Source organism: Zootermopsis nevadensis, unplaced genomic scaffold (assembly GCF_977971745.1).
Source record: "Zootermopsis nevadensis isolate Lab colony 2312 unplaced genomic scaffold, Znev_1.0 Znev_ptg000005l, whole genome shotgun sequence".
NCBI classification, from domain to species: Eukaryota; Metazoa; Arthropoda; class Insecta; order Blattodea; family Termopsidae; genus Zootermopsis; species Zootermopsis nevadensis.
This window is the reverse complement of record NW_028259137.1, coordinates 1,304,414-1,320,143: the sequence shown is the minus strand read 5'-3', so window position 1 is coordinate 1,320,143 and position 15,730 is coordinate 1,304,414. Positions and strand designations below refer to the sequence as shown.

The following is a 15,730-nucleotide window of genomic DNA, read 5'->3' as shown; positions in this document are numbered from 1 at the left end:
GATGGAGGCAGCAAAGACCTCTGAAACTTTTACCAGACTACACGACGCAATAACCCAGAAGACAGTCATCTTATCAACACTCTTTTTTTTTTACTAAACAAAATGACTCAAAACTTACGTATATTTATATTAAATTATATATTTTCCCTCATTACGTCCGTGCTCTAGAAAATTATTTATAATAATAAGCTTACATTCATTTCTATTAATGAAAGTCTAATTAAATATTACTATACAACATAGACTTATATATAATATAAGAATAATATTATATTTTATTTTGTTACACAATAATTATGATCCAATACTTACATTGAAATATATGTAATAAGAAATTCTCATATTTTAACTTTAAACATTCACTGATTTCTACTGAAGAAACTATAAAACTTAAGCTCTAAAGATGGAGACAGTGTGTTCCTCCAAATCGTTGGTGCTATCTACAAGACTTATTTGCTGTTGTTAAAAAACTTCAGATCTCACGTGATAAATTGGTCATTAAAGTTTTCCGTTCTGCGCAAATAAATTCCCATTAACAAAAGTGCATGTCCTGGGTGAATTTTAATATACATTTAGAATATATGTCAGATAAAAGCCACATTTGTATTCTGAATTGTTACGAGATCAAAGAAGAAGTTAGTTTTCGAATACGTTATCAACCACCTAAAAGGGTAACAATTTTTTGATTATGTGAAATATTTCTTTCATAGTATGGAGAGGATTATAATAAAACATTAGATACTAACGTTTTTTAGAGCTTGAAGTTCTTCTTTCTTTCCACGTTCGAAAAAACCAATCTGAAAAAAATAGCACACACGTAAATTTAAATTTCAAGTCCGTGTCTATAAATTAATACAAAGTTCTGTAATTCCTACAAAAAGAGACATTGATTTTTTTAAAAGATGTCGTTTTCTAGTAACAGTAAAATCCGTCATATGACGCCTTAACATTTGGGTCAGAAATACTTAAGTCTGTATCGGAAAAAATAATTTGTCAAAGTCGTCGATTTTTAAATAAGATCTGCATTAAAAATGACGTAAATATGCCTGTTCAAAAACACAAAATAATTTTAAAAATAAGGAGTTAGTAAGACGTACGAGTTTTATCGATAATAAAGCAAGAAAACAAATACACGAATTTAAATATTTATGAAAACAAATAATAGCAGATGGTGAGAGAGAATAGAACATTAAAGGCAAACACGTGGATAAATATAATAATTTAGAGGTAAGAGAGGGAATTGTAAGAGATTTGTGAGGCCCAGTACATGGTAAAACTAACGGATACTTAAATACAAGACAAAGAATTACTGTCTTAAAATTTTATATTTATTATTATTTAGTGTTCTGTCTGACGACAGGTCCATATGAACAGGATCCTTCCATCCTTTTCTCGGACTGGGACCTGTTCATATACGTTCTTGGCAGATGATCCAGAAGTGGTTTGCCATTGCCTTCAACTGTGTGTGAATGGAGTAATTGTTGGGATGCCACGGAGGAAAACTCCGTGTTGCCTAGACCACGGCCTTGCCCAACACAAGTTATAAATTCGGGTACCGCCGGGAATCGAACCCGAGACCCCAGGATTACAAGGCCAGCGTTCTGACCGCTAGACCACCGTGCTGTAATTAACTTTAAATTAAATTAAGTTTTCAACATCGTATACAGTAGAAGTTAAATGATTCGTAAATATTTATATGTACCTTATATAGGGCCATAGCAATGAGGAAAAGTATCAGAATTCCACAGATGATGGCCAGCACAATGATCCAACTAGCCGCACTGACTTCTGGGATCTTCCCTATAAATCTAGTGTGCACATTCACGAAGTCTGGTCTGTTGATGAAGGGGGAAATATCATTAATATTTTCGAGAATAAAGTTAAAACAATAACTTGATATTCTTACAATAAGTTCTGAGGTTTTCACGGCGATGTCTGAAGATGGCTGTCCTCTGGGTTGTTGCGCTGTGTAGTCTGGTAGAAATTCCCAAAAATATGTAAACACATGAGTAACTCCAATGGCCGCTGTCAACTGCGCCACGAAACTGACGGTGGCAATTTTGAGTACCTGCACTTTATTCGCTAATTCACTAAGAGCCAATACTGACGTATGTAATGGTTCAGTTTATTAAATATCTTTATTCCTTTTACTGAATGGGTTTGAGTAAATTCTTTATGTCAGTGACCAGAGTGATACATTTTGTCACAGAGACTATTAATAGATAAATAAATAAATGTAACAGAATTAAAATATATCCATCTTGCTAATTTCGACTTGGGAAACATTGTTATTCGATTTTTAATTCTAAAAAAATATATAAACTACTTCTTCCAATTTTCGTAAGTTGGTTTTTGTGACATATGCCAATTTTGTTCCCATGTATTAAATAATCTTTGGTCGTGAATACACAAGTTCTGTCATAAAAAATATTTAAAAAGTATTCTCCTTATTGAAAAGCTGATAGTAATTCACCAGTTCATTTTCCGATGGACTTCCGTGTTCAAACAGCCCCTCGCTGGATCATAATTTAAAAAAACTGATTCCACCAAGGGCCTCGTTATGTAAAAATAATAATTAACTTACTTATGTCCCTCAGGCTGTACAACGCCCTTTGGGTCTCTGATAGAAACTTTTCCGAACGACGAAAACAGAATTATATCTTTCATATTTAGCTGCGAATCTGAAAGAAAATTTCACGACCATCATTACAAATGTGTGCGTGTAGACGGCAAGACTCGTGATTAAAGGAATTTTCTAAACATCATCCATTGTCGAAGATTCAATAAAATCATTAAAAACCACGACTTTTCGGAGATAGACTCCCATCTCCGAAACGTCGTGGTTTTATTCATTTAATTTGATTTAATCTTCGACGATGAATAATATCCAGAGAACAGTTTGCTTCAACAACGCACCATCGTCACAAAATTTCAGACTTAAGTCTTGTGATGTTGTAAAAGTATGCAAGTGATAACTTACCGACCATCGAGAAGTGAGGTTAAGGTACCTTGAAAATGTATCGCCTCTTTTACGTCTGTAACGTCGTGGTGTTTAATTAAACATCATCGTAGATTTAAATTTACGTATACTTTGATTATAATCATCTTGAGGGGCATTAACAAATTCGTAAAAGACAGCCGATCGTATTGACCAGAGTGGAGTGAGGTTATGGACTGGGATAAACTATATCAATACAAGAGTCTCGATGTTAATAGTCTTGAGGTCTTTTGGGGTTTTGATGTTACGAAGTCTTTAGACATTTCGATAGGAAAATTTCACAATAAATATTGTCATATTAAGACTTCGTTAGACATTGTAGACGTTAAGCGATAAGACTTACGTAGAACTTCAAGGTCCGCTCTGAGTTGGAAATTAATTACTGTTTGAGTCTTGTTGGGTAAAAAGGGTCCTCCAGAACATTTTACCACGAAGCAATCGACTTTAGGATCAGTACAGTTGAGGAATAAAGTTCTGTTCGAAGGCGGCATGCTAAAATTGGAAGTTGACAGCGCAGATTCTGGTACAGAAGACGTAGACATGGGCTCTTCGAAATCCTCTAGTAATTGAGATCTATAAATGGATCTTTTCGAAACCGACGGCGGTCTTCTCTTATTCAATTCAAAAATTCCTTCTTCGAGTTCACCATCTGGTAACTCTGGGTCGATTATCGGAATTTCGTGGGAAGCATTCCAATACCTAAACCCCTTCACCGGAGAACAGTTCACGTCGGCGGATGTCTGCAGCTAAAAAAATCAGACAAGAATGTTTTCTTTTTCAAATATAGAAGACCTTAATAGATTTCTGAACTTACAAACAACAGAATAGTCGCGAACTCTATCCGGTCGATTGGTTAGCATTCCTAATTCATATTTGGAAGGTCCTTTGTCAAATCTCCACACGGAGACCTTCTATAGGCGTACTGAACTAGGTTCTGTGATTTTCCTCAGGCCTTAAATTAGACCACTATTTCTTCCTTCCATATATATTCCAATTTATTTATTATTATCAACATTAAAAATATATTAAAATTAGCCGTCAATCACAATATAATATTATTAAAAGATTAAAATATCATTTTACGTTCCCTATCGAGTACTCGATTTACATGTGGAACATACACGACATGTTTCGGCTATATATAGCCATCATCAGGTGTTATGTATTAAAACTTTTCACTGAATTACTGATTTTTTATTGATTTTTATTTTTAATGATTTTTAGTCTTCATTTTTCTTATGATGTTCTTGTCCTTTATATTGTTTCTTCATTCGTTGTAGTATCACAGGTCACTAATATGTTTGTATTTCGTATTTCGTATTGATGTCAATGTTTTGTATATGGACCAAGAAGTAATATACTATCAGGTTTATGAGAGATCGGAGATGTACTGTACTGTATTGGATCGTGGCTGGTTACCGACTATATATTTTAATATATTTTTAATACTATATAAATCACAATATGACGCATTTACAATATCTTATTATCAACATGTTTTTCGACACTTTTCAGCCATTACAGTCGTTAAAATAAACAGGGAATATATAAAATTAATAGTACAGGTAATTCTTTGAAAAATTCTATGGACAATATTAAAATTAAATTACAGCCAACCTACTATCCAATGCGTAAAAATCCTCTATCTTTTCAAATAAAGCTGCCGGAGTTACTAGTTAAACTAGGATACTTACGTACTTAGTTAAGTCCTTCAGTACGTAATTTTATTTCACAATTTGTCGTTTAAAATCGAAGGCATTAAACATGATGAGTAATTGTCCTTGTCGAGATAAGATACGTTTGTGTCCATTCGGAAGATATTTGCTATTACGCCATTTTGTAAGTTGTAAACTGTTTTTGGAGACGATATACAGGGTGTTTATTGAAGGTTTTGCTTCTTTTGGTAAATGGAATAGGTTTTAACGCCTTGAAACAAAGTAGATGTCTTCGCATTGACTATAAGTGAAAGAATAATATATAAAAAGATCCAATTGATATAATTTTATATTGTTACGTGTCACAGAAAGGAAATGTCTTTAAATTTAATAAACATTACTCACCTGATGCTCTAAAACTCTCATGAATATTTCTTGTACAGGCGGAAAGACATATTGATGTGGAATTTGGAATTCAATATCTGCTGTCTCTACTGTACTCGGTCCTAGGTTCCGTACCTGAACGCACAAGGACAGTCAATTATTATTTAGTATTTGTGGAAAATATGTAAAGAAACAAGAGTTGAGATGTAACTTAATGTCAGTTTAGCTTTTGTCTAAAGACACTTTCGATAAACGAATATGGTGTGAAAATAAATTTGATATATAATTCACAATGTTATAATTTAATGCAGGGGAAGGGTATAATAACATTCACAACACCTCAATAAAGTAACAAAGAGCCAGAGAAAAGAAAAGAACAAATTTTCACACTTTACCTACTACGTTGTAAGGATAATTAAATAATGTAAGAGACGGGCTTAACATGTAGCACGCGTGTGGAGATAAGAAATGCGTACAAAATTTTGTTTTGTAAACATTATGTAAGCGACGAATTTGGAGCCTAAATGTAGATTTGATGATAATATTAAAAACAAATTAATTATTTAAAAACCAGTATGGCTACTGTTATATTGTATTCATATGCAATATATAAATTAATACTTTCATGGTACATACATATCGCTAAATACCTCGTCGCAAGACAAAGTGAGATGTGTTTACACAAAATTTTTAATAATAGACCCTAAGTGTCTGTTTGTGGCATTAGATGACTTATTTTCTCCAATTTGATTTTAGGTTCATTTTAATATACGTAACATTTCGGGATACTCCTGTGTTGACACACTTCCAAAACGTCGTTTATGATTCTTATCAATTATAAATCAGACAATGGGCAATGTCATAAATAATACTGTTTTATCCACCTGTTTCTCCTTAAAACTTATATGTACTGTTTTTCAAGTCAAATAAAAAATTCACGAAGTAAATTTATGAAAAACTAGTAATAAATATATTTTTCTTAAAACTGGATGTTAGGAACTCATCACGCCATAAAATCCAATATAAATTGCGTAATAAAACCACACACATGGAATAATTTTTTTCTAAAACCCTATAAATGTTGAAACTAAAAACACACGTGATGATTTGAATCTCAAATGGTAATATAATTGTAGCTAATTTTTCATTTCAATTACATTAGCGTCTACAATTTTATTTTCCTAAATCATCGGTTCCATTACTCTTTCAATCCGAGACTCTGTTGATATGAATAAAGTCATTTTAATTCCTACAATATATACAAACTAATGAAAATTTAATTTAACAATTTCAAAAAAATAATTTCTGATGATTACTTATATCTATAACGTACACTTCTATTAAGTTGTATGTCTGTAATTATACGATGCCTGTAATTAGCAATTTATAGAGTGTTTAAAATCTTTTCAAAATCATACTATATGTTCAGCGGTTAAAACCATGAGAATTATTGGTCTGCATATGACTTCAGGGTAAGTTATTAATTAATTATTAATAATTTGTAAAATTATCAATAAACACATTTGCCCATAAATCATTAATACCTCACATATGGACTTCCATTCACCGTTTCAACCCCCTGTAACGTTGTAAAACACCCTGTATTTATTGTAAGTAGATTGTTAGCAGCTTTGCCCCTAGATGGAAGATTTAGTGATGCCTTGGGGGGACCTCCCATTCTGGGAAAAGCTGATTAAAATTACCTGGAATGTGTGATTGAACATTAGGTCCTTTATATACTTCGCATCTTTGTTCATGTACACTATTTGGTCTTGACTGGATATCCTGGAACGAATAATATTCTAATATTACGACCAGAAAGTAAAACTATTAATGGACTCGATTAATCCAAGGCGTAAGACAAACAATATTTATATATTACCACCATTTATTTCATAAATTGATATTTTTCGTTAGTTCGCAAAGGCATGCTATTTAAAATATATATTAAATTATATTTCACACAACGTTTGCAAAGTGGAGGCGTATTTTATAAAAAAAAATATAAAACGCTAGAAAAGAACGAATTGTGTAAACATTTTATTCATGAAATAGAATGCGAAATTGTCGGATTATAAATATCACATATTTGGGGGAAATTTTCGAGACGGCTAGTAGATAATGATTAATGTATTTATCTTATATAATTAAACATTGTACGTTATATATTATCATAGCTAACTTGGTAGACGAAAAAATATACATTGAGGTAACAAACAGAAATGTTTCTCTATTAAGAATTTCATTAACCCAACATTTATAATTAATGTGTTATTTCACTTAGTTAATATGGATAATTGTAACAATAAACAGTTTTATTCTAATTACGGGCATTATTTTGCATCCATTTCATATATGAACGAAACAAACGTATATGGGGTAGTCGTGTCTGTTCGCCATATTTAAACTCAAGAACTGCTGAAAGTATTTTTAATAATTACTTACAAACGTTGTGCCATTTCATGTAACCCAAAGCTCGTACTTTTAATTTTATACAATTTGTATTATCAACATACCGAACACAAGAACTTACAAAGGCAGGAGTGACATTAGCGCCACTTAATATGGGGTGTTGAAATAGTGAATGATAACATATTTAATAATATACATAACTTTTGTTACGACAATCTTTTGAGCATCTCTACAAACAACTACGCTTTCCAGTCTTAAAGATGCATATTACTTAAAGAATATATTTTAAATAAATATGTAAAATAAGAAACTAATATTCATTAAGAAATATTAACCTACATAACTTTTATTTTATAAACACACCATTTACGATATATTCTGTTTGGTACGTTAGGAAAATATTTTAGACGCTTATTTGTTGAGTCGCTGACATAATCGTAAATTAATAAAAATATAAATTTCACAGTTCTATCAAAACAAAATATTAAACAGCAAAATATATGATATAACAAAAGACTTTCGAAAGATATTATAAGCGACTGCCCCCTTGTCTTAATTAAATTTTTCTTGTTACGTATTGTCTCTTGTTTTGATTTCATAATCCCTGTTTACGAGCAGAACATTTCCAGATCAGAGTCAATAATCTTGGGCTCTTTAGATAACCGACACATTAATACGCAGTATCTGTGAGAATCTGTCCTCCTTACTGATAGACGGTAATTTTAACACGAGTTTTGGTCGAGATAACTAAATTATATGAAGTATTATATAACAAGATTGATTATACAAGATTACATATATGAGAACTAACGTAGAGTTAATGTTTCTATCTTATAAACTTAGATACGTATTAAAAGAGTTATTTATGTAATAATTATAAATACTGATGTAAATTTGAGAATAGCTCGGTTAACATCTAAGGTGGAATATATTTGTAAAGGGTAATTTCTTTGTTAAAATTAAATTATTTGGTTATTCCGTCAAATCACAATGTATTTAAAATAAGATAATTAAAATAATTAAAATAACATTCTGTGTTCCATATCGAATAATCGATTTACTATCTTATGAATTTCTTTGTTATAAATAACCAGCCAGCGTGTTTGTCAGTCACAGACAATCTGACATCACAGTATAAGACTTAAGGATTTTATTTATTCGTCGTATTAAATAGTAAATTATTGGGTTCGACCAAAATTCTTAATAAACAAAGACGTTTATTAAGAATTTTGGTCGAACCCAATAATTTCTTCCTCATTTTACGACAAACAAGTTGTTTTAAGAAAAAGTAACAACCACAAACTAAACTTAATCCCAACGAATTTTGACATAAAATTTGAATTCACTCGCTAACACACTAGTGTTGCCAACTGTTGCACAAAAAAAATCCGGTTGGGTAATTATAAGACGTAAATTTGTTATAATAAATAAATCAATATTTGAAATTACAATTCTCACCCCACTATTTCCATGTCTGCCTGAATCGCGAGTTGTAAAACCAATTCCTTATAATTATCGTAGGGGTTGACATCCTTGCCAACACTTGTCGCGTTCACTTTGAATGTGAGATCCTTCGTTCCAGCAGAAATATCCTTCGTGTTCATCAACAGGTTAATCGTGAACTGCAATACGAAATATCACACATAATAAATACGTAACGTAAAAAATTTCTTCATTGCAAGGTTGGTAATTACTTTTGATTTGGTAGATAAATTGGTATATTATTTATGTTATCACGGGCCAGAGAACTGCGAGGTAAATTTTGTTATTTAAAATGTCTAAATAGTGATCACTTAACGACATAAAATATCAAGACTTATAAGAATGGTTTGATTAATAATTTTGGCTCAATAACAAAGAATTATTGGTGTGCTCCACGTGTTATCGAGACCTAAAATTGCTGTAAACCAACAGCGAAGTATCACGTTCTACGTCATCAGGACATCTCACCGCTGTGTTAGTAACTTTGAATACGCTAGTAAAAATTGTCCATTTCGTGTGAAATAATGGCTACAGAATAGCGGTGCTAAGTACTCGAGTGAAATTCTTTCCAATTCATTTTTCAAAATCCTCAATTCGACGCTATACGAGGTGCGATCGGAAAGTTTCAAGACTGCGCGTATAAAAACCCGTACACTTATCTCAGGTATTAAATTCATCCATCACCCTCCAAGTAGTTCCCCTGGGAGTGAACACAACGATCCCAGCGCCGCTGCCAAGCCTGGAAGCATCCCTGGAAATCTTTCTTTGTCAGCCTGTCAAGCACCATCTGCGATTCTGCCTGAATCTCTTCTATCGTCTCAAATCTCCTTCCCTTTAGCTGAATTTTCATTTTTGGGAAGAGGAAAAAGTCACACGGAGCTTAGAAAGGAAGTTTGGGTCGGTTCTTGCAAGATCTTTGAGCTCCTGACAAACGAGAAATCAAGTCGATTCTGCTTCTGGTCCTCAGACAGGATGCGTCTCATGTGGAGTTCTTCCTTTAGAATCAGCTGACAGGTCCCATAGCCTATCCCAACAATGTCGCACAAGTCGTTGATGGTACGACGTCGATCTTCGTAACATTTTCGGGCGTTGTGCTCGAAGATGGTCGTCCAGAACGCTCGTCATCATCGACAGAGGTTCGGCCATTTTTAAAACGTGAATGCCACACAAAAGTTTGCGGACTCCCCAAATGCTTGCTTTAGCATTTCATAGGTTTCCGTAGCCGTTTTGGCGAGTCTTTGGCAAAATTTGATGCACACGCCATTCCGAAATCGCAGGAGGGTCGGTGTAATGCACTACCAAAACGCCCGCCCGTAACTATGAAACAAATGCTAATTCGATGATGCCGGCTGGCACACTGATTCACTATGAATGTAGGCCGCATCCCCTAAAAGCAGAAGCTCGTACTACATCCGGTTCGCCCTCTATTGACACAGTCTTGAAACTTTCCGATCGCACCTCGTATAGTATGACCTACTAAAAAATAGTTGTTAAATAAACTATAAATAAATGAATTGAGTGAAATTGTGGACAAGACAAATGATTTAGAGAACAACAAACAGAATGACATTAAAAAATGATTAACGTGTTATTAATTCACTTGTTTTAACTGTAATAAATAATAACTAATAAATCTTACTCGTAATTATGGCTAAATTAATCTATTTTCTGCAAGAATCCACGTTTAAACAGTACTAATACGTTAAAGTATGATTTTTAGAATAAGCAACGGTTATTTTTTTAATAATCTTTACCGACTGATCTTATGAAGCGAATTTTTACGAGAAAACTGAGATGGTAAAGTTGCGTCATATTGTGATATAATAAATATATATTGTTTAAATCTTGTCCGTCTAATCACAATAAATTCTTATTAAATATTAAAATATTACAATAATTAACATTTAAAATATTTAAAATATTAAATGATGTTCTTTATCGAAATATCTAATGTAAATCGAATATTTCGTTAAAGAACATCGTTTAATATTTTAAATATTTTAAATGTTAATTATGTAATATTTTAATATCTAATAAGAATTTATTGTGATTAGACGGACAAGATTTAAACAATATATAGAGAAAACTGAGTTTTTTTTTTAATACGCTGTGCTTCAAGATAGTTAAGACGTGTATGTTCCATTCGTTAAACCGGGTTTAACGAATGGAATGTTTAATTAGTATTATTTTGAAATTAACTAGTGTTTCGAAGGATTTTTCTGATTTTCTTTTTAAAAATATTACATTTTTCTCCAAAGGATATCCAATCTCGCAGATGAGAGTAAAAGTTTCTTTACTGTCCTGGTTTGCCAGGTCGTGGCAGATTGAAGGAATTTCAACAATCGGTGTGATTCTTGGGATTTCCAGTGAGACACTCGTGAGGATAGCAGGTTCTCCCATATTCTTCACTTCTACCTTCATCTTCAGTGTCGGCTGCTCTCCAAGAATGAACGTACCTCTGTAACAACAGTTTTATAGAGATCTGAGGCAATTTTTATTAACTAAAATTTAATATTTAGATTGTATACAGAATATTATAAACGACTTTGCCCAGTTAGAACGATTTTTATCAGTAAAAGTAATAGTCCACTAAAATAATCTTAATTAAAAATTCGTAATTGCTACATTTAATAACAAAACAAATGAGAATACAGTTTTAAACAATCATATTACTCGGATGCTCAAAAAACATAAGATATTTTGGGAGTAAAAAATAATTTAGTTACGAAATACAACGATTTATGAATAAAACAGCTGAACGAAGATTTGTTCAATAAAGTTATTTAAAACTCTTAATATTATAAATGAACGTAAGTCCCTACTGTAATCTGTTTTGCCCTCCAATTGTCATTTTTGTGTTTGGAGTTACAATGAATATATTTCTAAAAACTTTTCAACGGTTCAGAGGAAGACCCTGATGATGAAGGCAGTAAGTTCATCTGAACGTTGATCAATACCTACCAGACTATAAAGTGCTTCATCCAAGAGGACACATTTCCTGAGCCAGTTTAACCCAGACCACACTTCGTTGTGATCCATTTTAATATTATCCTCCCTTCTACGCTTAGGTGTTTGAAGTTGTATCTTACGTTCAGGGTTTTAAATCAAAAGTTGAATGTACCCGTTTCTCAACTTATCCAATGACTGTAACGAAATTAAAATTTGTCACACACATGTTCACAGTACTTACGAGAGTCCAACAAATTCTGCCTCAATTTTCAGATCCGGTTCGCAAACGACACTCTTACATCCTGTTTCAAAGGCTACCATTGCAGTAATTATGTTAGGCTGAGTGACATCTACTACCGGACATTCCATGCAGACCTCATCTGGAACTGATTATTCTGAAATTATATTCCTGATATTAAACCTATATTCTTAAATAGGTAATGGAAATAGAACAATGGTCTATTCGCCAACGTTCTTTATATTTCGCTGTAGATTTTATTTCAAATAGTTTTGGTTTAAACTCTAGATTTTTCGAATTAAAACTTTGCAACTACAACCATCAAAGATGTTGGCACAGATTTTCAGAAATAAACCATTTAAGACTTGGCTGTAGCCTATATTTATTTCTTAAAATTTCCTTCAGACTAAAGATGAGGGTAATTTTAATATTCGTAACCGTGAGAACCTGAATTTACATTTCCTTCAGTTACTTAATATCGCGTATTTAAGACGAAACTGCAGTATATTTAATCTGTCTTCCGAGATATTAATAAATGTTAAATCTTCAATCCACCGTCCTCTGTCTCTTTAATGTACGACCTCTTACCCAGAAATAGACGGAGATGTTACTGATAACACCAAAGCCTGCCACCAGACTCGATCCTGAGCCAACTCCATCCATTAACCATCCTCACAGCCCACGTCCCTAATATACATCTTGATATTATCCTACCATCTCCTTCTTTGTCTGCCCAGTGGTCGTTTTCCAGAAGGATTCCTCACCAAAATTTTGTATGCACCACTTGTCTCCTCACCCCATGCACCTTGTTTTCAAAAAAATTTAATCTAAGTCCTTCTTTCAAACTAAGAGGCCATATTTCACAACCATACAAGACAACAGGCAAAATTATTGATTTATATATCCCAATCTTCATTGTTTTGGATGGTAAATGAGATGGTAACAGTTTTTGAATTTAATAAATTCAAGCGTTCCCTGAATGAATTCTACTCTAAATTTCATCATGGACCTCATTAGTGTTCCCAGACACTTAAATAATGAAACACTTTCAAATTATGAGTTACGTATTATAATGTTGCTGTTGTTGATCCCGTATTAAGCCCATGTACTTAGTTTTGTCCAAATTTACTTCTAGGCCTATTTCCTTGCTAGCTTGTAGGAGAGTTTCTGCATTCTTGGTTGTGGTACCCACACCATCCTACAGCAAATTTACATCATCAGCATAGACCAGTAAGTACCTGGTGCAGACCATTCAATTCGAGCCCTTCCTGATTCTCTCTGACCTCCCTGATGACGTTCTAGACTCTAGAATCTAGAGCAAAATTAAAAAGCATTGGGAATAAAGCATCCCCCTGTTTTAGGTCATTGTGCACTGGGAAGGGATCCGACAGAACGTTACCTATACGAACTCTACTAAATACCTCGTCCATACGCATCTTAACTAACGTAACAAGTTTCTTTTGTATTACAAACTCAATCAAAACGCCAACGCGAATTGGCTTTGCTTTTCAGAGAACTTGTAGAGTATAAATTATGAAACATCTCAATCTATTCTTCCTCTTAAGTTCAAATATTCTGTTCAGCAGTCTGTTTGCAAACAATGTCATGCCATGTTCTTGCGCAATATGAGAAATTATGTTTTTTCATATGCGTGTCTTAATTATATAGTATAATAAACTATTCACTCAAGAAAGTATAAGTTTAATAATTCGACTTACCTGTAGTATCTTTAATTGGATCATTAGCTAGTTCATATATCATAGCCAAAATTAATGGCTGTGTTCTGCCTGAAGCACGCTGCTAATAAAACACATAAAAATTGTATTATTACATTTCGAAATGTATATTTTGTTAATAAAATTACCTGCCTGCCGAATGTTCATCAATATATTCAAACAAGACCACAAAATATCGCAATATCCTGAGTTACTTAAGGCTGTTTCTCATCATCATATTGTTTCTGCACGATTAAATTATTACCATCATCAAATATACTATATACCTGTACAGTATTTTAAGATGTATGCAAAAAGCCCTTTGAAATTAAAGAGTATTACTTCTAAAAGTGCCTTATGATAGCAGCACTTGTAGAAAATATTTTTCCATCTGGTGTCATTACTGATAACTCAATAAAATACACTTTAAACAATAAAACATCAAAATGGGCTATATATAATACAGAAAAATCCGATTCATTGTATAATTATATCTGCACATTACCAAAGATTTGTGGTATTTATTTATCAATTTATAATCACAGAACGAGTGATTATGTAGCTTTATTCGTCAAGAGCATTTTAAACATTGGAATACCTGTATTTAATTAAGCACCACACTATAAAGACGTATGGGGTAATGAAAGTGAAACTCCGAGTATTCTAATCCGTCGAATTCTTAACGTCGGTAGAGGTCGCGCGAGAAATGCTGATTTCGGTCGTATGAGATGGACTCGTCCGAAGCACGCGTTAGAGGGGTGTCAGCTTCAGTTGTTTTGTAGCTCAAGCTGTGTTTAGTTCGGTGCGTCACCGCAGCTGAGTCTGTGCTACCCCCACTACTACTGAACTCCCCTCTCTCGGCTTACGTATCGCGCATTTAGGTTCCACGACTTCTCGCGCGACCTCTACTAAGCGGAGGTGAGCTGTCAAATTCACGATCTTGCTAGCATTATCCTTTAGTCAGAATGGCTGTGTGTACAACGGAGTGATGCTGGTAGCGGCGACGAGAAAATGCACACGCCACTTCGAGGAATCGATCCTTGGAAGTGCAGTCTGTACCTAGTGATTACACTGGTATGCGATCCAGACTTACGTATAACTAGATTTTAGTCAAATCTGGAGATAAAACTTCAACAGAAAAGTTTAAAACATATTTTGAGTTCATTATATTGGGATCTTAAATGTAAGATAAACCATAAAAAAATAAAGTTTACTTTATAATTCAACGCATAATATATGAATTATTTTGTTATTAAATATCGAAGCTTAAATTAAACACGTAAATCACTAAATATGAAATCCTATAATCTTAAAATTAACTTACTTTATTTTGAACCATCAAATCTTTACACCAATTCGTCCCACGGTGTAGTGTAACATTATAAGTGTAAGTGTTGGCTTTGTTGAACTCCTTCGAGATGAAATTAGCTCTACCGAAGGACAAATCAACTTGCATTGTCACTTTAGCATCTGTTCAGTAGCAAGAAACACAATACTCGATAATGAAAACAGATATTTATTTAAATCTTGTCCGTCTAATCACAATAAAGTCTTATTAAATATTAAAATATTACAATAATTAACATTTAAAATATTTAAAATATTAAATGATGTTCTTTATCGAAATATTCGATTTACATTAGACCATCATTTTTTCGAATATTTCGATAAAGAACATCATTTAATATTTTAAATATTTTAAATGTTAATTATTGTAATATTTTAATATTTAATAAGACTTTATTGTGATTAGACGGACAAGATTTAAATATATACTTATTATATCACAATATGACGCAACTTTACCATCTCAAAAACAGATATTGAAAAAGTTTTGATTACGTCTATGTAGAAGAACGATCTCAGCTTCAAATATAATCCATTTGTATGTCATATT

The 15,730-nt window shown here is 32.8% G+C and overlaps 1 protein-coding gene across 4 annotated transcripts in view; it reads right to left on the bottom strand.

Annotated features, from left to right (window-relative positions):
* Positions 1–15,730, bottom strand: part of LOC110839547 (integrin alpha-PS3) — a 36,323-nt gene that overhangs the window by 1,443 nt on the left and 19,150 nt on the right. For 3 of the 4 annotated variants that reach the window (XM_087343346.1, XM_087343345.1, XM_087343348.1), the window contains exons 13-23: positions 15,158–15,303; positions 13,837–13,918; positions 12,122–12,266; positions 11,176–11,389; positions 8,908–9,071; positions 6,741–6,822; positions 5,059–5,172; positions 3,342–3,744; positions 2,585–2,681; positions 1,703–1,835; positions 747–797 (exon numbers count right to left, since the gene is read on the bottom strand). In XM_087343346.1, coding sequence (XP_087199472.1) covers positions 747–797; positions 1,703–1,835; positions 2,585–2,681; positions 3,342–3,744; positions 5,059–5,172; positions 6,741–6,822; positions 8,908–9,071; positions 11,176–11,389; positions 12,122–12,266; positions 13,837–13,918; positions 15,158–15,303 — 1,631 coding nt within the window. The remainder of the gene's footprint in view (positions 1–746; positions 798–1,702; positions 1,836–2,584; positions 2,682–3,341; positions 3,745–5,058; positions 5,173–6,740; positions 6,823–8,907; positions 9,072–11,175; positions 11,390–12,121; positions 12,267–13,836; positions 13,919–15,157; positions 15,304–15,730) is intronic. The other variant, XM_087343347.1, reaches the window with a different exon arrangement.